The 25,808-nt window shown below is 36.9% G+C and overlaps 1 protein-coding gene across 2 annotated transcripts in view; it reads right to left on the bottom strand.

The window, feature by feature from the left end:
• Nucleotides 1–25,808, bottom strand: part of LOC306861922 (serine/threonine-protein phosphatase 2A 55 kDa regulatory subunit B beta isoform) — a 65,856-nt gene that overhangs the window by 17,724 nt on the left and 22,324 nt on the right. The window contains exon 1 of one of the 2 annotated variants that reach the window (XM_079404409.1): nt 20,628–21,115. The exons of the other annotated variant lie outside the window; for it this stretch is intronic. Coding sequence (XP_079260535.1) covers nt 20,628–20,697 — 70 coding nt within the window. The 5' untranslated portion in view covers nt 20,698–21,115. Of the gene's footprint in view, nt 1–20,627; nt 21,116–25,808 lie in introns of those variants that run through there. 2 annotated transcript variants of the gene reach the window in all.

Below are 25,808 nucleotides of genomic sequence, written 5' to 3'. Positions count from 1 at the left end.
AATCAGCTAGATTTTGTGCATCATGGCATTATTTGCACGACAATGCATCCCCACCCAATTTTCATTACTACAACAATAATACATTGTTTACAACGTTTAATTTATGCCTGTTGTAATAGGAATATGTATTGCAGCCATATTTACTATAATATGTTAAAATACTGAATTACAATCATGACAATCTAATGGGATAAAACTATTAAAATTTTAAAAAATAAAAGCATAAAAAATGTATATAAATAAAATATAACTAAAGAAGTGGTGGACTGTGTTTTGTTACTAAAGAACATTTTTCATAAACTTTCACTTTTACTTCACTATATTCCAAAACATAATATTGTACTTTAACTCTACTACAATGTCCAATTTCAGAATAAGATGATTCTTTTCAATGAACCTGTTGAATCTGTTCGTAAATCGCACTGAACGACTAATTTGCGAATCGAACTAATCTGATTGCAGCTGTTCTTTAGTCGGGAAAGATCCAGTCAGAGCGGATAATGTGTGACTCAAAATGAGCCGATAACTGTCGAAGCTTGACTGTTACTAAGAAAAATTGACTAAAAATAAGTTACTAATATCGGTGCCGATAGCCTCGTGGGCCACTTCATTTTCACAAATATTAACTCTTTTTTTGGTTGCAAACTTCATAATTACTTGAGAAAAGGAATATAACTAAGGAACAAACTAATCTTGAGAAAAGGAATATAAATCTGAAACTGCATTTAATGAGCAATTTCAAAATCTTGTGCTCTTATGCATTGAATTTGAATTAAATTGGATTATTTAGACAAAAAGGAAAGGCCTTTTTCTGGCCTGTGGTACAAGTCAGCAACATCTGTATCTAAAGAGCACTCACTCTTTTATGAGTTGTATGTAAAACATCACAACTTGCATAAAAAAGGATAGTTTATGCTGCTGCGCTAACAGTGGTAAAGCTTGGCAAACACTGGTGTTCTGTGACAAACGCAGAGCCATTGTGCTGTGAGTTAATGGGTGTTCTTTCAGACTGTCAGCGGACATTTATGCCAGCTCTCTTGAGTCTTGGCTGATCACCGTCTAGGCTTTTTGGACAATACATTTTTTGGAAGGCACATCTAAAGAAAGTGCAGCACAACAGTTTTTCTGTAGACACACATCAAACAATACATGATTAGTGACCCACTTGGACAGATGTGTCACAGAGCTCTCATTAGAACACTTCATATCAAACACACACTTAGAGGACAAACACACTCACCCACACTGGTAAAACAACAGTCTATATGAAACATATCAGAGCACAAAAAGCATCATGGGGTAAAACGCTAAGGGGGTGGTGGGGTTGGGGGATAGAATAATTACATCGAAATCATATTCCGATTCCTTGCGGAAGCAGAATTCTAAATGAGTTCTCAAAGATGCAAACCGTGCTGACCTAATTAGGACCCTGGAGTACCCAGTTTTTTGACTACTTATCTCTGCATTCTCTTATCGCTTATTATCAGCAGGGAATGTGGTATGGATGCAGAACACAACTGAGCATTTGGGGTAAAATGAAGATGCTTGGAAGGTGACTAAGAGACCATCTTGTTATCATATTTGTAAAACGTTAAGAATTTCAACATAAGACCACAGAGGCTTAATGTAGCTATGTACCAAAATGATTCAGCCATGCCATATTGTTCCAGTATCAACATGGCTACCATTGCACCATTTGTATCACTCTTGCAGCATTTTTTCTCAGATATTAATATTTCTCATTTAAATGGTGGCTGTCATAAAAACTTGCTCTCATGACAAATTTATTCAAACATACATTAGGTAGCATTAAATAATGAATACATCATTAATAGGTTGAAGCAGCAGTCAGTAACTTTTGGCACTTTAGCGCTGTTAATAAACAGAACTGTGTGTGTCTTGTGGAAGAACATTGTAGCCGGAGCTACTTGTTTATGTCTATGACGAATCACGAGGTACTGGGCTACTCCACAGCGGTTCCACCAGTACCAGTCTGAAATAGTCCGAATATTAAAAACTTATTATAGGTGTACCTTAGTGATTCAGGATTCAGGATGGATTCATGATATACTTGCTTATTATATTAATTTAATAAGTCATTAATTGGGAAGTCGTGGCCTAATGGTTAGAGAGTCGGACTCGTAATCGAAAGGTTGTGGGTTCGAGTCCCCGGCCGGCAGGGATTGTAGGTGGGGGGAGTGAATGTACAGTGCTCTCTCCACCCTCAATACCACGACTGAGGTGCCCTTGAGCAAGGCACCGAACCCCCAACTGCTCCCCGGGCGCCGCAGCATGGCTGCCCACTGCTCCGGGTGTGTGTTCACGGTGTGTGTGTGTGCATTTGTTCACTACTCACTGCTGTGTGTGTGCACTTGGATGGGTTAAACGCAGAGCACCAATTTCGAGTATGGGTCACCATACTTGACAATACGTCACGACTTTACTTTTTTTTTTTTTAATTTAGTAAATTTTGAACACAGCAAAAGTTATAGACTGCAGCTTTAAGTAAAAAATATAATGAACATGTTATATAGCACAGATATATTTAGCAAAATGCACCTCTCTAGAGTTATTTTCTAGCTGACTTACAAGTTTATGAACACTAAATGGCTTTTCTGAGTTGACATTATCTGACATTGTTTACAAGCTGTTCTAATTTCAACATTTCAATACGTTGTACTTTTTCTTTCAACACCTTCTGATGTTCATTCATGTTTATTTCTTACTACAACTAGCAAAGACGAAGCCACAATAAAAGCAACAAAACTACATTTATTGTTTGAATTTCATGATAAAATTTGAAAGCTGAGACTTTTTTCTTCTTTTTTCTAAAGTAACAAAGCACAATGCTTATTGGGATTATTGGATGGTAGATGTGCTACAAATAATGTTTAGTGAAGTTCTGTTCAAGCAATCAACTGAAAACAGCATAGACTAAAATATCATTATGAAGATTTAAAAATCAATATCATATCATAAAAATGAAGAATGGAAATTGAAAAAATCAATATTGTCAACCCAGCCCTTACTTCCACATTCATGTTTACTTGTTATAGCTTCTTCACATCGTGTGAACAATATAGATACGAGTCATTAGCACTAATGTGACACCACTGTTTCGGTCAATGATTTTTTTGGTCAATAACTTCATGGAATCTTTAAATGTGTGATTTTGAAGGAATTACGTGAGAAAGACAGTGATGGTTAATGTGTGTAATAATAGTGGAGGAGGTTTGGGAAAGGCTGAGTGGACAGAATCACTGGTGCATATTTGCTGGTAGCGGCTTGGCAGGCAAAGTGTTATTGGAAGCTGGATCCAACCATTATTAACACATTAGGAATGTGAGGAACTGAATAGGAAAGCTAATTAATGGAGCAACTCGGATGAGTGCATGAGCTGAAGGCTTTGTGCATGTGATTACGCCTGTGCACTGTCAATGAGAGCTGTGAATTCATCAGGAAAGAATAAGTGCTGTAAGGAATTGTGATGATTTGTTTTAGTAAATAAAACTGGAGGCTTACTTCTGGATTATAAATACAGTTCCCATGTTTGAAGGGATAGTTCACCCAAAAATGCAAATTCTGGCATTAATTACTCACCCTCATGCCATTCTAAACCCATAACACTTAAGTTTATATTTGAGACAACGATATTTTTTAATGAAACCTGAGAGATTTCTTATAATGGAAGTGATACAAATCGGTCACTTTTATTAAGATGAAGTCTTAGAAGGCAACTTTGAAGGGTGCAGATAGCAAAGCAGTTGACTAAGTTTTGGAACAAAGCCTCAGTATATCACCATTCTCTCAAGGCTTGGTCTTATTTGAGATCGGTTCACAAGCACCCCTACCTATATTCTTACGCCATATGTTGCTTCGAGATTTCATTTTGTCTTTGTTATTGAAGTATGTATCTATCAATTCCACACCAACTCTATCTCGCCTGGTGGATCAGAGTGCGAAAATAAATCAAAAAGACAATGAAGGCTGCAAATGCAGCTTGGTCAGAGGTCAGCGTGATGTGCAGAAGGAGACCGCCCTCAAATGACACCCTTTTTTCTAATAACACACAGACAACTCCAGGGCTGCAATAAAACAAGCAAACCCATATTGCAGACACTGTCATCTCTCATATGATTAAACATGAACGCAGGAGATTGGCTATCTGGCCATCTTTGACTCCCTGATTGTGGCGAGATTGGATCCCTTGATGTGTACTATGCTCAGAAGATGAAAGGCTAAAATTAGCATAGAGAGGATGCAGACCATGATGCCAAAAATCAAATACAGAGGGTGACCAGAAAGGGACGTTTCATTATGAAAAAGGGGGTGAATACCTTTTTTCGAAGTGTCAGAAAATCATTTTCAAAAAAAGACACAAGGGTTCAGCTTGCATGCCCCCAATTCTGCAGCCTAAATTTGTCAGCATGCATATAGTTTGTGGGGATATTTAAGAGAAAAATGATGTAGTAAAGAACAAACATTAACAGAAATGCCTCAGATTTGATCATTTGTTAGTAATGAATGCACTGTGAATTAAATGTACCATTCGCTCATCAGATAAAGTGAAAGTGAAGTGGCATACGACCCATACTCGGAATTTGTGCTCTGCATTTAACCCATCCAACGTGCACACACACAGCAGTGAACACACACACACACAGCAGTGAACACACACCCGGAGCAGTGGGCAGCCATTTATGCTGCAGCGCCCGGGGAGCAGTTGGGGGTTCGGTGCCTTGCTCAAGGGCACCTCAGTCGTGGTATTGAGGGTGGAGAGAGCGCTGGACATTCACTCCCCCCACCTACAATTCCTGCCGGCCGGAGACTCGAACCCGCAACCTTTGGATTACGAGTCTGACTCTCTAACCATTAGGCCACGACTTCCCCACTAAGAGCCAAACATAAGAAATTAGGGCTGTACCATGTTGTTACAGCATTTTATTATTATCTAATCCATTGAACATTGTAACCAATCATCCATTGAGCACATGAATACAGACAGAACTACCATTAGAACCAACAAAGCACAGATGAAATGAAAAATTATTCTTAAATTTTGAAAATCTTTCTACACAGTATAGACAATTTCATTGATATTTACAAATGTGTTTGTGAGAGACCACCAGAACTTTAACTTAACGACGGGACTACAACAGTTCAAACTCACAAACATACTGATTGAAATAAAAATAAATAATCCAAAGTGATGTTTATCACAATCATGCAGCCCTAGAAAAAAAAAAAAAGATTGTTGTACAGTATGAAAATAAAACTCCCCCTGCATCGGAAAACGCCTACTTCCCTACTATATAGTAGTATGTAGGACACTTTTCTATGCCGTGAAGTCAAGAGAGAGGATATATGAATGGGAAGCAACATAATTGACGCTGCTAGGTCAACATGGCGGATCCAGTACTGTACGTTTGAATTTCCTTCATAGGACCCATATTCATACTAAATCGAACAAACATTTTTAACAGTCCTGAAGTAGGTTTCAAACCAAATGGTGTACTTACAGAAAGTAAATAATTTTGGATGCAGCTCATATCTTTTTTCCGAGGAAAACAAAGAAGATTCACCAACAAAATGCTAGAGTATCACTTGGTAGGTTGGTGGTGTTTAGTGGTTACTAGGGCATTACTATATCATGTTGCTAGGGTGTCTCTGGGATTGTTTTCCTCTAGTTATATTGTGTGCCAGGTGATCAATTAGAAAAATAACAGCACATACAATTTGAGGGTCCAGCAACACAGTACAAACGAGGATAAGCCAATATGTAATACATACTGCCTTGGCAAATACCATATAATATCATAAATGGATTTTTACATATGCTATTTTAAGTGCTGCATCATAACATAAATGAACGGCAACTTAGTAACATGAATCTACCCAAAGAACATTATATAATTCAGATGCCAGCTTTCCTGTAGCTCAACAGCTCAAACAGCATGGCATTAGCAGGTCATGGGTTCAATTCCCAGGGAAAGCAACAACTGATTAAAAAAAAAGTGGTAACACTTTAGTATAGGGACCAATTCTCACTTTTAACTAGTTGCTAAGTTGCTTTGGATAAAAGCATCTGCCAAATGCATGCATATTTACATCATATAAGTTGATTTTTATGTACAAGAGTAAAGGAGAGAGAGACATAGGGAACACAGCTTGTAGAATTTAATGCAATGCTAAACAACTGCACAGGAAAGAGATTAGTGCTGTGAGGTATCTGAATTATGTGCGTCAGAGGGATTCTGGGATAATCGTACCGGTGCACCCTGACCCTGTTTCAAAGACAACAGTGAAATGCTATGAACTCTGCCTAATACAAAACCTCTGTAGACTAATTAACTCATTTAAACCCACCACTTCACAGACAGTTGATATCCTGGATGAATCACAATAAGGCCATCGCAGAAGTTACCCTTGTTTCCTGTTGTGTTGATCTGCTGCACTAAGTGGCTTAGACAGAAGTTTCTAATCTTGCATTCCGTGAACAACAAATAGCCTTCCATTGTCTCTGGAGTTATAAATAACTGACCCGCACTAGCCTGCGGCCATATCACAGATCACCATAGGCACGTATCCGTCTGGACAAGAGGATCGCTCCTGGGGCAGATCCGTCTCACTGGTCCACTTTGTCCAACACAGAGACGGGTAATGTCTGGCCTCCAGGCCATATTTAAAAAGGGAGAATGCAAAAGTTTGAGTAAAAGCAATGTAAAATAAAACAATAATAAATAGAATCACACATTGAATTAAATTATACATTCAATTATTTTATAACAATATCTATGCAATATTAATTGAAAGTCTCTTTTTTGTCCCAGCTGTAATGTATAAGGCCAATCTAGTGTGTCATCATGGAAACATGGAAAGTTTAATCAGTGCCCTTAGATTAAGTTTGAGTCCAAGATATTTATTTTGTTGTATTAGCTACTATAGAGATGGACACAATAGAAGAGTTTTGGTCGTTGGAAGTCGTGCATTGTATTAGCAGAGGTCAGGATGTGTTTGAGAAACTCATTTCAGCCGTGGAAAAACCAGAGCTGCCGTGAGATAAGTTAAATACTGCATGAAACGGAAAATGCAATCAACTTTTCGTTCCTATTGTGGCTTTCAAAAGAATGTAAGAGAAAATAAAATACTTTATGACATTGCTAAGCCAAATTATTTCATGAATCAGAGATCTGGTGACATTAAGTAGCTTTCAAAGCTTCTGGGTCCCAATCAGCTTCTCAATTTGCTGGTTATCAAGCGTTAAATCATTCAAGGCCAAACTGAAATTGCAGCTGTAACTTCCTTTGAATGGCCGTTAACCGAAAAAGGTTCCCTGTGCAGCAAGTTTAATACTTAATATGTGAAATGGTAAGAGTGCCTTAGGTGGCACAAATAATTATTATACTTAATGTAAGTGTCACAGAGTATTATATCTGCCATTGTGTTTGCGATCTGGTTTTGGCTCTGCAATTCGCGGCTTTTTAAAAGGTTGTTTTTGAAAAGTGATTCACCAAGAGGTCAACGAAGGCTATGCTAGCTAGCAGACTAGTTTAAACAACACTATTCTGCACGACCATATTCTGTATCCTGTAATCTGCCCCATGCCTAAACTTAACAACAACCTTACTATTAATAAGCAACAAATTAAGAGTTTATTGAAGCAAAAGTTGTGATTAATAGTAGTGAGAATTGGTCCCTAAACTTAAGTGTGACCATTTTAATTAAAATAAAGCCTCACACACAAAACAGGAATAGGGGATGTATTAACTACAGTACGCCTTAATTCGTTGAAGTCTTCAAAACCTTAAACACTTTTTGTTATTAATAATAGAGTAAAATGTTAAAGCAGGCAATGAAAAGTAAATCTCTAAATCAACCAAGCTGCCTCCTGTCTCCCTACAATCTACCTCCTGCCTTTCCACTCTCTTTATCATACTGTACTGTGAGCAGATTTACTTTGGGGATAATGAATATGCCTCCAGGGGCTGAAGCTAAAATATTTCGTTTCATGAATAAATTGAATGGGGTAGCCAGGGGGTGTTTGGCTTGGCAGCAACGCTTACCGGGAACCAGTCAATAACAAACGGGACCTGCTCTGCATCTAATGATCCAGAGAGATTACATGAGAACTGTGAACAGCAGCGGACTGCTGGAGTTTGCTTTCTCTTTACCCACAATGCACCTCTCTGTTAGAGAGGTCAAAGAGCTAAGAGTACAATCATTTAGCAATCAGGTCAAAGAATCAGAGATGCTAAATATAGAAATTTAAGATCTGAGGTGTGGCTTTCAAGGGAGGAATACTAGAGAATTTTTTTTTTTTGACGTTGCTTTGCCAAATAGTTGCATTCCTCACATCATCAGTAAACATAATGCTAGCTTTATGATGGCAATGCAACAATATGGAAGCTCAAGCATGCTTTGGTAAATCATAATCATGACATAAAAAGTTTAAATTATGAGATACTAAGGGCCAGTTTTACTAACAGCTTGCACCAGCGCAAACCATCTTTTGGCGTTAAAATGGTACTATCAGGTTTTACTAAAGATGCGCAGTGACGAATTATCGGTGAAAAGGTGTGGACACAGTTATTTTTGCATCTGACCTTATTGAATATGCATTTGTAGGAGTTTCCCTTTCAGACGCAAAATTTATGGGAGGAGAGTATTCAAATGAATCACGCAATGCGTTTTACTAAAGTTTGCACTTTATAAATTACCGGTATTTGCGACATTATTTAACGCCCAAAAAAGGATGTCTTAAACTATTTAGCGCTTGAAATGACTGCAATTATTGTTGCTGGAGGAGGCACCACAGAAAATCAAGAGCGCGTGGTAGAAGGAAGAGGATTTTTTTCCACACGTGTTATTTTGAATGCCGACTTGGAACCCTCAACTAGGAGTCACACAATACCAGCTCTATCAAAACTTCTAGCAAACCTTCATTTTTTGGCCTTTGGTTCTTTTTAACATACTGTGGCTTCTTTATTTATTTTTTCTTTATTTGCGACAACACTAATTTGTGCTGCACTTGGTACACTGAGTTGGTCGATATGTAAATGAGATGTTGCGTCGGTGTTCTTTAATTTGTGCATTGTTAGTAAATCACCCGCAGAAATTTCCAGGTCCATTGGCACTGTTTTGGAATTGCGTTCTCACGCTAATTTGCCCTGTTTAGTAAAACTGGCCCTTCAAAAATATGATATTAAGTCATAATTATGAGATTTAAAAAAATCGAAATTATTGCATACGAAGGCAAAAGTATGAGATAAATCATACTTATGATAGAATTATAATTATGACACTTTATTTTAAGATCCCATTCTCTCTATTAACTAGCATGCATATTACTAGCATATTGGCTGTTTATTTTTAACTACTTACTAACATTAATAAGCAGCAAATTAGTAGTTAATTGAGGCAAAAGTTGTAGTCAATATTTAGTTAATTAGTTGATCGTGAGAACTGGACCTTAAAATAAAGTGTGACCATGACTTTTTATTTCATAATGTCAACTTTGTCATAATTTCGAATTTCTGTGCCATAACTTTGGCTTTTTGTCATGATTTTGAGTTATGTTAATTGTTTTTTTGTTTCCTTTTGTTTTTTTTGTTGTTGTCAATTTTAAATTTTATATCGTAATTTTGACTTAGCATTTCATAATTACAACATTTCATAATTAAACTGATCTCTAAATTGTATTGTAAATATTTGTTTTCATAACAGGTGTCACCAAACCAGTAACTGCATTTGTTGCTAATTTTAAAAAATTATGAATGATTTGGGGTATGCGCTTATTTTACACCCTACCTGAAAGTATTTGTGCGGTGTGTGTGTGTCAGAGTTTTCCACAGAAAACAGAGAATGACTCTACTGACATTTTGGCTGAAATATTTCTCTGAAGACATACGCAGATAAACTGCATGGTCTCCCTACAACTCCCATGGACTGTAATTCCCTGCAGTGTTGGCCCTCCATTGTTAGCTGTTAGGGGCCAGAAGTCTTTTGTCTGGCGGGTATTGGGTGGCTCGATGCTGACTGGGGGGGGATTGCAGTACATATAAAGAGCCGTTTTGCTGAGTTCAGGTACTGAAGCAGCACTAATCTTCCACTGCAGTGGCGGAGAAAGGCATATTACATATGGATACATAAATTACCACAGAGGAATCAACGGGCTGGGAGAAAATAAATCAGTCTTGATTTATGGCCATGCAGCAGCAGTAAACAAAGACACAAATGCAAAGAGCCAAGCACAGGACCTTATAGGTTAAAGGCAGTGTTGAGTACTAACTTCACTACATTTTTCAGTAGTGCGACAGTTCAAAATAGTTCTTCACTAAAAAGCAACTTTTTACATTTACAGAAGGTAATGTCTGTGTAGTGTTTTTCCAGAAGCTTTACAGCTGATTGTGAAGAAAAAGCTACAAGAAGACACAGTTGTTTTAATAACTGCATCTGTATAATGTATTTTCAAACTTTCAAGTCTCCTCCCTAGTATGGGACAGTATTGTTTAAATTGATTTATTACAATTATTTTGTGTTAATTATTTACTTATGTGGCAAGTAGCCATGTAGTAAGCGAATAATGTACATCTAGATAATGTACATCTGAGATTTTATTCATTTGAAAACCATAGAATAATTACATTTTAAATAATCAGATTGTTAAATATTTAAAAACATGTTGCCCTCTGAAGAGGATTCATTGTAGTAGCTACTCTTTCTTCTGGTGTACCAAACTACTTACCCCCCAAAAGCAGCTTGACTGTAGTATAACACTTGAATTTATAAATAGATTGCATTTTGGCAAGCTACAGGTTCAAATCAGCTTCCCCGACACTGGCTAAAAAGCATTGTACCGGACTGGGACTAAGATTTACAATGACTGATCCATGTCAATTGTAAATACCTGCGGTTCTCAGTGTGACTAAGCAGCTGCGAGGGAGAGAGAAAGCGTGTCTGTGAATATGACATCTGGTCCACATTAATGGGTCTGGTTGTTATCGCTCCAGCAGTAGCTTAACGCGTCAACATCAGCATTCAGTGGCACCCTGCACACGGGTACTATTTGTCTCTATTACTGACAACATCTGCGACCATCTGCATCTCTAGTGCCCATACGCTGTAAACGGAGGCAAAATGGACCGTTTTTGTATTGGGAGTACCACATGTGTCTCACATACATCAGTGTGAGATATTTTCTCTGTTTACATTACCAAATTTGTGGCAGCTGTGCTGCCCACTTGACGTCTCAGAATGTGCAAGATACTCTTTTTTTATACAACCAAAGATGATCACAAACTATGGTTGTCACAATATCACATTTTACATAATAATCATGGCCAAAACTTGAATTTCATTTAGTGTATTTACCAGATTATTTACAATATTATCAGAAATATTAAAGTCCCCTTCAATCACAAATTTTATTCCTTCAAACTCATTTTGAACATCAAAATGACACATTTAAACATTTGTTTTCCATTAAAATGACTTGAATATAACTAATACCTAATAATCCCTTACCTCATTTAGTATACACTGAGGCAAATTAGCCCCTGCCTCCACTCAATCTCACCAGCTTGGACCTGCTCCACTTTGACTCCGTTAACTGAAGTAGTAAATGCTACACACTAGCAAGTGGCAAGTTGTCTGTAAGTCGATGTATCATAATGGTAATGCAGTTTATGTATCACTCTCTACAACGTTGAACACGTAATGGCAATTGATAACATTAGCCTTTGGCTTTATCATGTGATCAAACAACTAATAATGTGTTGCTGATGTTACACAACCCCCATTCGCCATCTCAGACAGCTGCCTTCTAAAAATCTTATGTTATTCTCTATACTAATGATACGAAAAGCTCCACCCCGCCTTGGTGCACTGCAGTTTTAAGGAAAAAATGCTTAGCAATGGTGATAACTGATGATTTTGCACATGGTTTACATTAAAAAAACACATGATAGAAATGTAAACAACATTAAAAACAGGGGGCTTTTAACATGAGGGTGTGTATATGACAGAATTTTCATTTTCGGGTGAAACAGGAAGCTTATGTTTTGCTTTGTGAATTTCATGTGAAATTTACATGAAGTATATTCTGTTCGGGGTTCTCTCGGTGTTCATTTAATGGTCTCTAGAGTCTGACCACACATGCTAATGCGCTATCCTTGACTGGGAACATTAGCATGTGAAACTGAATAATCAACCCTCCTGGTTGAGTAGATGATGGCTTTACTCCACTGACAGAGCAGAAGAGCTGAGTCATCATGGAATTAAAAAGACTTCATCACATTTATGATGTTTTTTAAATGACAGAAGTTGCCACATTAGCAACAGTTTAAACAGGCTTCTGAATAGTACACTACTCTTATTATGTCTGTTGTATATAGTACTACAATTGCTAAAATGCACAACACACAACACAGAGCATTCAGAAGTCACATACAGCCATTACTTTTAACCTTATCTTTCTTGACCTATTTTATTAGACTGGTGAAAATAAAGATATTTCCAGAATGGTCCACACTGAATCTCTTTGGTCCCTCAAATCTCTCAAAAAGGTTTGACAGTATCTGGAATGTTTTTTTTTTCAATCACCATACATTTTCAGAATGAAAAGATTTTGGCCATTTTACAGTAAATGCAAATGCTCTTAAAATATAAAGATAACCGCATGTGCATGTTCTATAAAGACAACCCTTTGACAACCCATGGGTATGTTCACTTTCCATCTTCTCCAGCTCAAAGAACTGTACATTGAATTCAGAGAGGGCAAAATTCAATCTATAGCCATTACCATCACATCACCTTTCTAGAAAAGATGGCTGTGGACATTACATGAAGAAGCAACTGTAGTAATTTGACATGTTTTCATACAGGTTTCCAAGCTATTTTCTTTGAGAATGCTGTGGTCGGTAATACGGTGGCTGTTCCGCACAGATGACTACCAATCTACTTCAGCTCTGGAAAAATTGTTTATCTGACTGCTTTTGTTAAATGGTTGTCAATATGCACTGGGGCACCTCCATTTGTCCGTCACCCAGCATGAAAGGAGAGAACCATGATGCTGACGGTGCAGTAATGAGGAGAAGAAAAGGAGGTACAGGTTTTTGTGGTACAAATTGGGTAAACATAATGAGAAGACGCAGGAGGTGACAGAGAGAGGCAACTGAGGTGCAAACAACGTCAAATAATTTGGTAGCTTGTGCTACAATGGTGCAGGGCATTTTATAAAGAGCGAGAGAGAGGCGCCAAAACGGGAAGCATCAGCAATCTGATTTTAATGAGTCAACACCAGAGGGTCACAATGAAGTCAAAAGGATCCCTGGCTAGACCCTATCCCCCTTTCCACACTCGCTGGCAAAGCGACAACGCCGTTACACTAACACAGGGTCAGGAGGCCCGAAGGGCACGTCGCTACACTGTGCCTGTAAAGTAATGAACACTCTGTGTCCAGAGAAACTACCCCCAACAAACTGTTAATTTTTTCCTGGTCCACTCCATCAAACAACAGTGTAATATCAAGAGGGACTGCTGGGAACAGAACAGGGACTTGGTTACAACTACCATTTAATGGATTACTGTATCATTCCTGTTTGAACAAATGACTGTGCAAGCAACATACAAAACAATGTCTTAGTTCTTATATGCGCGACCATGATTTTGGTAATGTGTTCCTGGATTAATGTTCTTATCATTAGTAATATATGACCCTGGACCACAAAACCAGTCATAAGTATCACGGTATATTTGTAGCAATAGCCAAAAATACACTGTATGGGTCAAAATTATTGATTTTTCTTTTATGCCAAAAATCATTAGGACATTAAGTAAAGATCATGTTCCATGAAGATATCTTGTAAATTTCCTACTGTAAATATATCAAAACTTAATTTTTGATTAGTAATATGCATTGCTAAGAACTTCATTTGGACAACTTTAAAGGAGATTTTCTCAATATTTTGATTTTTTTGCACCCTCAGATTCCAGATTTTCAAATAGTTGTATCTAGGCCAAGTATTGTCCCATCATAACAAACCATATATCAATGGAAAGCCTATTTATCCAGCTTTCAGATGATGTATAAATCTCAATTTCAAAAAATTGATCCATATGACTGGTTTTGTGGTCCAGGATCACATATATTCTTATACACAACACAAAATATCAATCAATCAGATGTCAGGCTCGAACAACAAACTTATTAACTTTAAAGCTATTAACATTTATTAAAATGCTTTTCTAAAGGTTTGAGAGTCTTCAGAAGATATTTTCAGCAAGTGTATGCTAACCATTCAAAATTTTGGTAAGGTTGGTAAGATTTGTTTTAGCATTTTTAAAATAAGTATCTTATGCTCACCAAGGCTGCATTTGTTTAAACAAAAATGCAGTAAAAACAGTAATATTTTAAATATTATTACAATTGAAAATAACTGTTTCATATTTCATTTTAAAATGTAATGTATTCCTATGAATTTTCAGCATCATTACTTCAGTCTTCAGGTTCACATTATCCTGCAGAAATCATTGCAATATGCTAATTTGCTGTTCAAGAAACATTTCTTATTATAAGTATTTTTTCTAGGGTTCTTGGATTGATAGAAATTTCAAAAGAACAGCATTTAATTAAAATAGAAATCTTCTGTAACATTGTTTTTATTGTCAATTTTGATCAAATTAATGTGCCTTTGCTAAATAAAAAGTATTAATTTCTTTAAAAAGAAAAAAATATATTTTTGAAGATTTTTTTAATTGGTAGTGTTTTTTTAAGATGCATTCTGGGAATTAGTTTCAATGATTCCAAGTGAAATTAACAACAGAAACAGATGTGTGTCTTTATATAAAGGATATGAAGTACTATTTTAATACATCAAAGAACTGAAATGTCAACAGCTGCATTTGAGCCGGACTGAAGCTTTGCCTGAGGAATTAAGTGATTTCCTAGGGTGCGTAATGCCCTCAGACTAATGGCAAGAACCTTACCAAGATGCCAGAATGAACAGATGTATGAGCCAATGGGATTATGGGATGAAATCAGCTGCAAAGTAAATCTAAACTCAGTGGTACCACTTGATAAACTGTTACTTGAATGATGGTGGTGTCTTGTGAGATGAGAACACACACCTTGATACACACAATCGTAATAGTTCATGCCTATGGCTTCTTGTAAACAATGACACTAAGATTGTGTGTAAAAAGAGAGAGAAATTTGCCTGGTGGACAATATAAAGGTGTAAAACCTGAGACATACCTAGAGGCCAGAATATCACAGAGCACCTACCCAGAACACCCTAGCAGCCACACAGCAACATGCTAAAAGCCACTCAGAATGCCTCTGCAACCACATAAGCAACATTCTGGCAACCATGTTGGTAACTTTCCAGAATTGCTCTGGTTAACAGTTATTCCTTCATGAGACAGGTTAGTGCAAAGCATGGTTTCTAGGCCAGCCATGTGTTAATAACACATCTCAGTCTACTTTATTTATCCTCTGTAGGAAACACCCCCTCTGTTATTCAGTATCTCTCTTTTCCCTTTGAACTCACAAGCTATCCCAAAGGAAGCAGCCTTATTGTAGGCCTCTGCAAAAGCAGGAGTGTGTGTGTGTTTGGGCATGCTGGAGTCTTTATTTAATGTTTGATTGTCTGTTTCAGACTCTACGGCTGCATAATGTGCCCTGTAATGTCTTTTAGTCAACAGAAAAATAATTATATACAGGTGATTATAGACAATTATAGACAGGTGGTGCTGGGGAGGAGGAGGGTTTAAAGAAAATTCCCTGACTGCGCTTAGAAGAACCAAACAGTCATCAGTAAAATCAGGGAATTTTCTTTATCCCTCCTCCTAATCAGCACTGGCACAAACACACACACACATTATTATATCTAAATTGTATATCATAAATTATATGTAAAATGAAAAAAAGTATATAACTGACCACAAAGCAAGCACATTTAAAAAAAAATTAAACATTAGAATAACTGAATGACTGTTTTATATGACTGCTTAGCAATACACACACCATGATTTTCTCAGTCTTCCTACTGCCCTAGACAAAATCCCTGTTCCCTGCTTTCCAGAAAATTCACAGGAAGCATCTGGAGGGAAAGAGATGAGCCAGATAAGAGTCTGAGATCAGATTAGAAAAGGATCGTTCAGCAAGTGACCCTGCCTTGCCAGTCAACCCCTGAGTGTACCTGACCAGGCCTAAATCTGCAGATCGCTGATCTTCCTGGAGGTTTACTCAGACCTGCATTCACTGCTGATCACCTCATGGTGCTATACTATATTCTTTAATCTTTAGTCAGCTTCTTTAACAAAATGTCTGACCTAAAGGAATGTCTTTGATTGGTGCTGGCCTGCTGGGGTATTTTACTGCAGACGAAACACTCACTAGGTTGTTTTGTCTGCACAGCTATGATTTAGATAACATTACATTTGATCTCTCTATGTGACTGAGGTCAAAAGGTCTTGAATGGCATGGCTTTCAGCCCATGTATAAGCTTCACCTTTGCTTTTATTGTAAAGGCTTTCATTCTGTGGGGTGTATTTGCTCTGTTGTTGTCTACCCAGCACAAAGATGCTGACAGAACCTTGTGGACCAGAGCGTAGCAGGGATAAACATGGGTGCATTAAAGCTGCTTTAAAAATGCATAGGTCATCATTTATTTATTTGATTGTCAAAACCACAGAGGCATCAGTATGATGGTGGTTAACTGCTCAAGCTCTAAGCACAGCTATGTCTGGTAACGACTGTTCGTCGGTTTTCTGCAGATGATCTTGCTCTATTCTCAAAAGAGGAAACATTCAGAGGCTTCTGAAAGTATTCCATAACATCCCATGTCGGTTTTAAATGCTATTATACTTCTAGGTAAGAGTGCTTCAAAATCTTCTTGCTGAAGTTCTAACATTGCTCAAGACAATCAACAACTAGATTTTTACCTACTTCAAACCTGAAGAAAATATGAGTGGTTCTTGCCTTTGATATTGTTATACAGTTGCTAAATTTATACACAGGTGCTTAAAAGGTTCTTCACAGCGATGCCATTTTTAGTTCCACAAAGAACCATTCAGTCAAAGGTTCTTTAAAGGACTCTCTCTTTCTTACCTTTTTATAGTCTGAAGAACCTTTCACCACAAAGAACCTTTTGTGAAACAGATAGGTTCTTCAGATCTAAAAGGTTCTGTAAGGGACCATTTAGACAAAAAAGGTATTCTATGGCATCATGAAGCACCTTTATTTGTAAGAGTGTAGGGTGTTTATTTGTACAATAGAAGCAAGGTTTTACGTTGTGAGCCAACCCTAAGTGTCTATGATTACTGTATTGACTTTCTATAAAGGACTTTCTGGCTCAACTTCAGTTTTGCGACGCTACGAGAATACGTTTTTTTTTTTTCGCAAAGAAAACTAAAATAATTTACTGAACCATTCTTCTCCCCCGAGTTACGTCTTCCGCCATTTTGGAGAGTACCTAAGTGCGTATTTGACGTAATCAGCGTTGTTTACGTTCGGGGGAGTATTCTCGTAGCGTCGCAAAACTGAAGTTGAGCCACTGATGTCACAAGGACTGTTTTACCAATGTATTTACCGCCTTTCTGGGCCTGGGAACATTTCAGTTGTGTTGCTGTCTATGGAGTGTCAGATAGTTCTCGGATTTCATCAAAAACATCTTAATTTGTGTTCCAAAGATGAACGAAGGTCTTACCGGTTTGGAACGACATGAGGGTGAGTAATTAATGACAGAATTTTCATTTTGGGGTGAACTAACCCTTTAAATGGATGCCTTTTTACTGCAATAAATGTAGACTGCGGTGTTTCAGCTTCAAAAAATTGTGTAAAAGTACCATTAAGGTATCAAAAATACATATTCTAGTCTTCTGAGTCCATAACTTTGTGTGAAGAACAAAACACAACTTCAGTTAATATAGTCCTGCATTACTTCAATCATAATCATAATGGTTGATTATTCCCCTAAATATTGTGATCATGATAATTTATTTTGCATGATAATATCTATTTTTTGTAGATCAATTGCAAGCTACATTCTTTGACATAACTGGAGTAGATCTAAATGGAATGCTGTAATCAACACCTTTCAGTAGTTAATCACGGTAGTTATGATCATCACCTATATTTTTGGATTAATTGTGTAGCCCTAATTGTTGACATCCATCATATCTTCCCTTGATGTTTTCACAAGAGTTTAGGATCAAAGTAGCAATGTCTAATTTGCAAATTAATCACATCTTTCCAATGAATCGGTTGATCCGAGTTCACCAAAAAAGTCTGAATGATTAGTTCACAAATTGAACTCAAATCACTTCAGAAGTGAGTTGAGTTCAATTCAATGATCTAGTTATAGTGGATAACAGCTCCCTGCAGGGAAAGGTCATCTGAGGATTGACGTAAATTCAATCTGTAACTCACACAAAGCAATTGTATAATTGGAATACAGTGCACAAGTTGTATGAATTATAACTATTTTAATAATACTTGATATTGTTATGATGCTTTTGCTTCATTTTTCAAGACAACCAGAAAAGCCATTTGGGTTTGGAATAACAAATCCAGAATTTTCATCTCTGTGTGAATTCCTGTATTTGCAGTACACTGTAGTGCTGAAGTTTTACATAGGGTTCCAGGTTCTGAATGCTTTTAGAAGTTTGTATTGATGATGATGATATCTTTATTTGTGGACACGATCCTATAAATAATCAATGATTTAACAATTTGTCTCTCTTTTAAATTAATGTAAGGGTAAGTTTGGCCATCAGACACACTGACAGCATATTCTACAGGAGCCGTAAGTGATGGATGAGAGGGAGCGCTTGCATAATTCACAGAGAATTAACAAGGGAAGAAGAGAAGTGGCATGTATTCTATTCTCCAGACGACAGGAGATCATCTCAGGCCAGTGGGTGACGTAAACAGATGCAATCAATGCTTTCAATGCAACAAAACCCGAAGAAAATTACCAAATCATGTAGCTCTGATGTCAACAAATGTAGCACATTACCCCAAAAGTTTATGCACAAAAATGGCTAGTAGTTACCAATTCTGTGACAGAAGTCGGGATATTAAATAAGAGCTTTAAAACAAGTTTGCACAAGCATTGCTCATTTTGCTCCAAAACACAAAATGTATCTCTCTAAAACTTCCACAATATGTTGGTCTCAGTTATAAACTAAATAAAAAGGCTAGTGAATTACACACAGTGAGATCAGGAATGTAAATTAAGACACCAAATAGGGTCCATTTTGATTCTATGTTGGCTTTAAAGAATAAATACTCTTAAAGACTGGATTTGAGCATAGGTTGGAGACTGGAGAAGGCCTGAAATGGGGATTTTCGCAGCTGGAATGACACCACATCTGTCTGTGTGCTCTCTGGCTTTAATCTCTGATTTATTCCCTTCTCTCGCGATCCCTCCCTCCTTTTCTCTCTCTGTCTCTGTCTCCAACCAACCCCCCATTCACTGATGCATCGCACCAGTCCTGTTGAAGGCTTCTTGTCTGTGCATGAGAGGAGGGTCTGGCTCAGTGAAACTCCTCAGCTGTCTATTGTCAGAGAAGAAGAATGCCTTTATACTGTCAATATAATCTAGAGTTTGCACTGCCTGCATTGCCTTGGAAGACAAGTGAAAGAACTGTAACAGTTCACAATGGAAAACGTTTATAACTGTGCCAAAGCCTAGCTTAGACAGTAAGTTTCCACTGTAAGCATTTCAGTCATGATGATTCTAGAGAAACAACTATTTATTTGTTAATGTATAGTTCGCCAAAATAAATGTGTACAGGATACTTTAGGACTGGAACTGATCCTAAAGGGATACTGTAAGAACTCCAAGATTTATGTTTTTTTTAAATAATTTTGGTTCCAAGTTATGATTGAAGTTGAATAGCTGGTTGATTTTCACCTTGTATTGTTAGAAATACTTCTTAATGTATCCTACTGCATTATATTAGACCACCACATTCAAATATTTCACAAATGTAAACTGTCAGCTCTTATGCTGATTGATCTTGGCGGACTAAACCACCAGCAGAAAATCTTCTTAAAGTGTTAATCTGACTGCTCATCTATTTTTAGCTCAAATAAAACACTACAATCAGTATTCTGCTATATTTGTGTTACACATGGAAGATGCCAGCATGACTGACACACTTATGAGAAATAAGCACCTGCACTTGCACAAGATTTCCATCATAATTTGGCACCGATCCTAATGGGATAAAATAAAATCCTACTTCATATACTGTAACTCCTAAAGGATTTAATGTATCCTTAGAGCCCAAATGTGTTCTAGAAAATTTATTATTTATTGGAATCAGAAAAACAAAAACAAACAAATTCCAATTAGAATTGGTTCCAGGTTATAATAAAAATTCTAATAGAACTTCTATACACATTTTATTTTTTATCAAGGATGCATACAGGATTGCTCATTTGGAAAGGATCTAAAACGAGCATTTGCTGGATAAACTGCAATTCCTACTTGTTCAGTTTATCCAGGCTGATTTACTAAAGCCAAACCTGGAACCTTTAGGACTGTTTCCAAATAATTCCTTTAGGATGCCTGACTCTATGTGCACCTGAGAGAAGGCGATCATGTGATGAGATATACCTTCAGTTGCATAGTTGTGGTCTCGAAGGAAGCTGTTGTTGATCTTGCGGGTGTCTATTTCCTCATCCATTGAGAAAGGCGCTGATTACACTGAGAAACGCAGAGAGAGAAACGCGCTATCTATCCATGTTCCGCGCGCATGCATGCGTTCAGCCCAGAGCCCGGCGCGCAAGACACGGACGCACCATCATATTACACAGCAGTCGCCCTGAAATCCGTCAATAAATGAACGACAGTGCGATGGGCGAGAAAGCCGGTGTCGGTTCGCAAGGTATCACAAGGCGGGGCTGTCTGCAGCAAACCGTGATTTAATGGAAAGTTGCACAAGCGTCATCCAAAATGACAACAATCCGCGTCCAAATCCATGCTTTGAAATCGGCTGTCATGCAAAGTCTGACAAGTTTGAGCCGCCTCGCTTTCCTCTCCGTCGCTGAAGTGCTGGCGCAGCTGCCGTGGACGCGGCGCATCGGTTGAAGTGTGAGACTGGCGCTGCAACAGAGACTCCTCCCTCTCTGTCCACCTGCGTCAGCATCACTCCAGCCTGTGCGCAGACGATGATGTTATATGTGATGGTGTTTAAGCACTTGTTGAATTATGCCCATCTGCATCACTTGTATAATAATTATGATGATGATGAAGCTCCAGCTTATATATAAAAAAAGCAGTGTGGCGGTACAACAATTACATAAAAAAAAAATGGTACTTGGGTAGCTGACAGAACACGTGATAATTAAAAAAAAATATATATATATTATTATTTTTTTTTAACTACACATTCAGACATTTTGAATTGTGGGATTGTAATAAATAGCATCTTGGAATTTTAAAGGGATAGTTCACCCAAAACTGAATATTCTGTCATTAATTACTCACCCTCATGTCGTTTCAAACCCGTAAGACAATTCATTCATCTTCGGAACACAAATTAAGATATTTTTGATGAAATCTGAGAGCTCTCTGACCTCCCAGCAAGGATCCTTGCACGATCAAGGTCCAGAAACATAGCAAAGGACATCGGTAAAATAATCCATGTGGCATGATATGACAGAATTTTCATTTTTGGGTGAACAATCCCTTTAAATGTGAAGTCAGAATTAGTAGTCAGGATTTGTATAGCACTTTTCACAATACTCAAAGCAGGTATTACATATCCTTATATACTGTGTTATATATTAATTTATTTGACATTTTTTCATGGTTGTATGTGGTATTATGAGTTTGTGTTCTGTTTGGGTGGCATTTTGTATTATGGGTCGGTTCTGTGTCTCAGTTTTCAAACAGTTTCTCGAACTTTTTTTTCTTAATCTGTTGCTATGTTGTTTCGTTGTTTGATTAGTGTCTGCACCTGTAATTCATTTCATTAGCTGGTTTTGTCTGTGTTTTCCTCAATCCATTGTCTGTCTTTGTTAGATATTGTTGGGTTGTTCTGTTTTGTGTTCTGCCAGATCTAGTCACCGGAGTATCTTGTTATTTTTTTTATTAAAAGATTTCCTGCATTTTTATCATCTTTGCATGCAACCAATGCTGACAATTATTATTGTTGAATCCTTCAAAGGCAAGCGAGTAGCATCCATCATACATTTCGACATTAATGTGTCCATTTTCGTGTGTATGCCTTTTTCCTGCCAATGCACCTCTAAAAACAGCCTGTGATTTCTTTATATTGCATTTGCCTCATTTTTGACAGTGCTAAAACATTTACAGCCTGCACAGGTTATTTGACACATCACTGCCTTTGAACTGCACACAAAATGAGTCAAAAGCATTATCTCTATTCCTCCATAATACAGAGCAGTGAAGCATGCACCTCAGAGCTTCTCTTACTGGTGACCACTTCAAAATCCTCATATCCCAATCCTATTGTGTGTCACTATGCGGCAAATTAAATCCTCTCTTCCTCAAATCCCTTTAATTAGAAGATAACGGGGCATGCCAAACCCCTGGAGTAATCTTGATACTAGTTCTGGTGGAATTACAGAAGATTATTTCTGCTCAGTCAATAGATGTTTGAACTCAGTCACAGTCATATTCTTAGCATAGAAAGCTGACGATAAGAAATGTATTTTAAAATGCCCCCATTGTGGATTTTTGAAAATTACCTTTCATGCAGTGTGTAACACCGCTCTAAGTGAATGAAAACATCCTGCAAAGTTTTAAATCTGAAAGTGCACCGTGTATAAAGTGATTGTCTCTCAAAAGAAAGAGTCGATTCTGAATCATTGAAACGAGTCGTTTTTAAAACGAATCCCAAGCCATTTCATATTGACGTCAACATGAAACATTAGCATATTGCCCACCCACTTGTTGGTCTGAATGAAAATGCAAATTCATTCTTTGCCATTAGGTGCTGCTTTTGGAGCAGTAAAAATAGCGGTTTCCCGGTAATGCTGTACACAAAGCAGCGCTGCACTTTCAAACTCTGCATTGCCGGCATGATGAAATGAAAATGAGACCAATCACCGCAGATTAGCATCACGCAAAGGAGGGGTTTGGAAAAATGAATCGTATGAATCGCTTGGGAGTCATTGAGCAAGTAAGGTAAAAAATAAATGCAAATTATAAGACAATGAAAGTGTTTTTTGACCTTGCATGCATGTCAACCTGTTATTGGGGACTCCTAAAACCAAAGTATGAACCTTTCATTACCCATAATAGGGGCACTTCAAGGAATTTTCCAGGTTAAATGGAACTTAGACTCAAATTACGACTTCTGCTGCTGATTACAACAGTTCTGAAACTGTATCCATAGTTCCAAAGTAAAAACAATTTTTGCATTTTAGCGTGTTCATTTGGAATTTTTTGATATTTCAAAGTGCTTCAATATTTTACCTGAAAATGCTTGATATTTACAGCAAGAATTTTTATAATGAATATTTTGGAGGAAAAGGAGATTCAGAGTAAGTCTGTGAGAACAAAAATTCTAACTCAAAATGAGCAAAATCAATGCAGAAAAATATGGTAATATATAACAATTTTGAATAAATACCAACTAACAGCATGTTCATCGTTCATTATTATCATAAAAGAAAATAAAGTATTTAGGGCGGCATGGATTGGTTCTATCCATCTGCTGTTGATTGAACAACACGTTCTCACTCCCAGCTCTTCACATATTGATGCATGGTCAGGACCCTTTGGCATCGCTTTTTGATGTTTAAGGTACCCCTTTAGTGTAATTTTTTGACACACGGGTATCCTTTTTGTGTCATTTTTCGACATACAGGGTCCTCCATTGTTTTCAGCTGTTTGTCTTAATTCAATGGTTTGCATGCATTTGTAAAAATGGAAATAATTTTATATAAATTTATACTTTCATTGGAGCACCTGCTATACTGTTTGATTAATGAACCTGGGTATAAAACTGTAAAACTGAATTAATATTATTTTCGTGAGTTTGAGCACCTGCCTGGTAACTGAGAGGCTGCTGGGCTTTAAGGCATGAACCGCAGTGACAACTGAGCTCAATCCCAGCGGATATCATTGGTGTTCTGGTAATGGGTGCTATAGAGGTCAGCTCACTAGTGTCAGCAGCAGACCTCCTTAGAGCATATGGTGAGATAGAAGTGGCAGACAGACACATACACCAGTGCACGGACACACACACACACACACACACACACCCCAGTCTATATGGTCTAGATATGATTGTTATCATGCTCTTTCATGTTAATGATAGCAGGTGCTTTATAATGAAGAATATTCACCACAAACTGAAAATACTATTATTTATTCATCATTCCTTATGTTGTTCCAAACCCATGTTTTTGTTTTTATTTTTTTTCTCTGTGAAACATAAAAGAACATGAATGAGATGTTAGGGTTGGGCGATATGTTCAAAAATAAGGAAGGAAATGTACAATGTTCCATATGTTTGTTAGAAGTAAACTCTACAGTAAGCTACCTTTTTAATTTAGAGCCCTATGAAATCAATCTTATTTTCTTTCCCAAATTCTGTTTTATTTTATTTTCGAGATTCTGTTTCTTATTATTTAATACAAATTTATCATCAAAAATGGTAATGAAATTAATTCATAAAACTTTTAACAATTTAAGGCATGAAAAGAAAAAGGGTGAAAATGGTATTTTTAATGAAGAGATATCATCATACATTCCCCTGTTAATTAATCACAGTACATTAAGACAATTGTTTTATATGACAACTTTTCAAAAATGTTATGTTGATATGTAAATAAGGCATTATCTAATTAAATAAATTAGCATATACCTTTCCGAAAACAGAAATCTGAACACTGGATATGCAGGTTCAATAAAGCTGTAATAAAGCTGTTTTTATGTAAGTGCGACTGAAGTGGAGATGTCTCAGTACTCAGTGCAAAAAAACCAAATGTACATATATATTTTGAGAAAATGGCCTATAAAATTTTTTATTTTTTTTTTATTATTAAACCAACAGACAGATAATAAAGCAAAATATATTTACTATATACTGTAAGTAACATATAATTAAGTGTAAAACAATGCTTAAATGTGTATTTTAGATGTTTTGAAAGAACACATTATGAAAACAAAACAAAAAAATCTAAAAAATGTAAATAAAAAAATAATAATTATAATAATAATTGACTAATGCATGAAAAAGCAATTGTTTTGCTTGCTGTGTCTTGCCTAAAGCAACACTTCAAAATGTAATCAAATGAAAACAATTAATTTACATTTTTATGTTTTTCATGAAGACCTAAGTTTCAGTGTGTATTTGACAATAGCTTTTCTCAAATGAAACAGTGAAATGATCATGAAAGTCAACTCTCATAGATGTGGACTGTGGAGCAGCTTCTCATACAGTGAGAGCTTTTTTTTTTATAAATAAAAACAATGATAAAACATGACAAATAACATTTTTTAGTCAACTGGATTGTGTCAGAAGATATTAAGAAAGTCACAGCTGTAAAACTACAAGATACCTTGGATGCATAGACAGGACATGGGATAATGAATACTGCTAAAGCGATACGGGAGACTAAAATAGACTGTGAAGATGAGAAAAGGAGCAAGAACCGAGGGCGAGAACTTTGAAGCAAGAGATTAGAAATAGATGTACAAATGATTGGGTGTATATGATACATAAAGGTACGGGTGTATATGATACATAAAGGTACGCAGAGCATAAATACAAATAAAAAGGATGAGCATGGCACGGCATATATATACGTGAAAAGGTTT

Source organism: Barbus barbus, assembly GCF_936440315.1.
Source record: "Barbus barbus genome assembly, chromosome: 43".
NCBI classification, from domain to species: domain Eukaryota; kingdom Metazoa; phylum Chordata; class Actinopteri; order Cypriniformes; family Cyprinidae; genus Barbus; species Barbus barbus.
The sequence above is the reverse complement of the archived record's forward strand: the minus strand, read 5'-3'. Positions and strand labels throughout refer to the sequence as shown.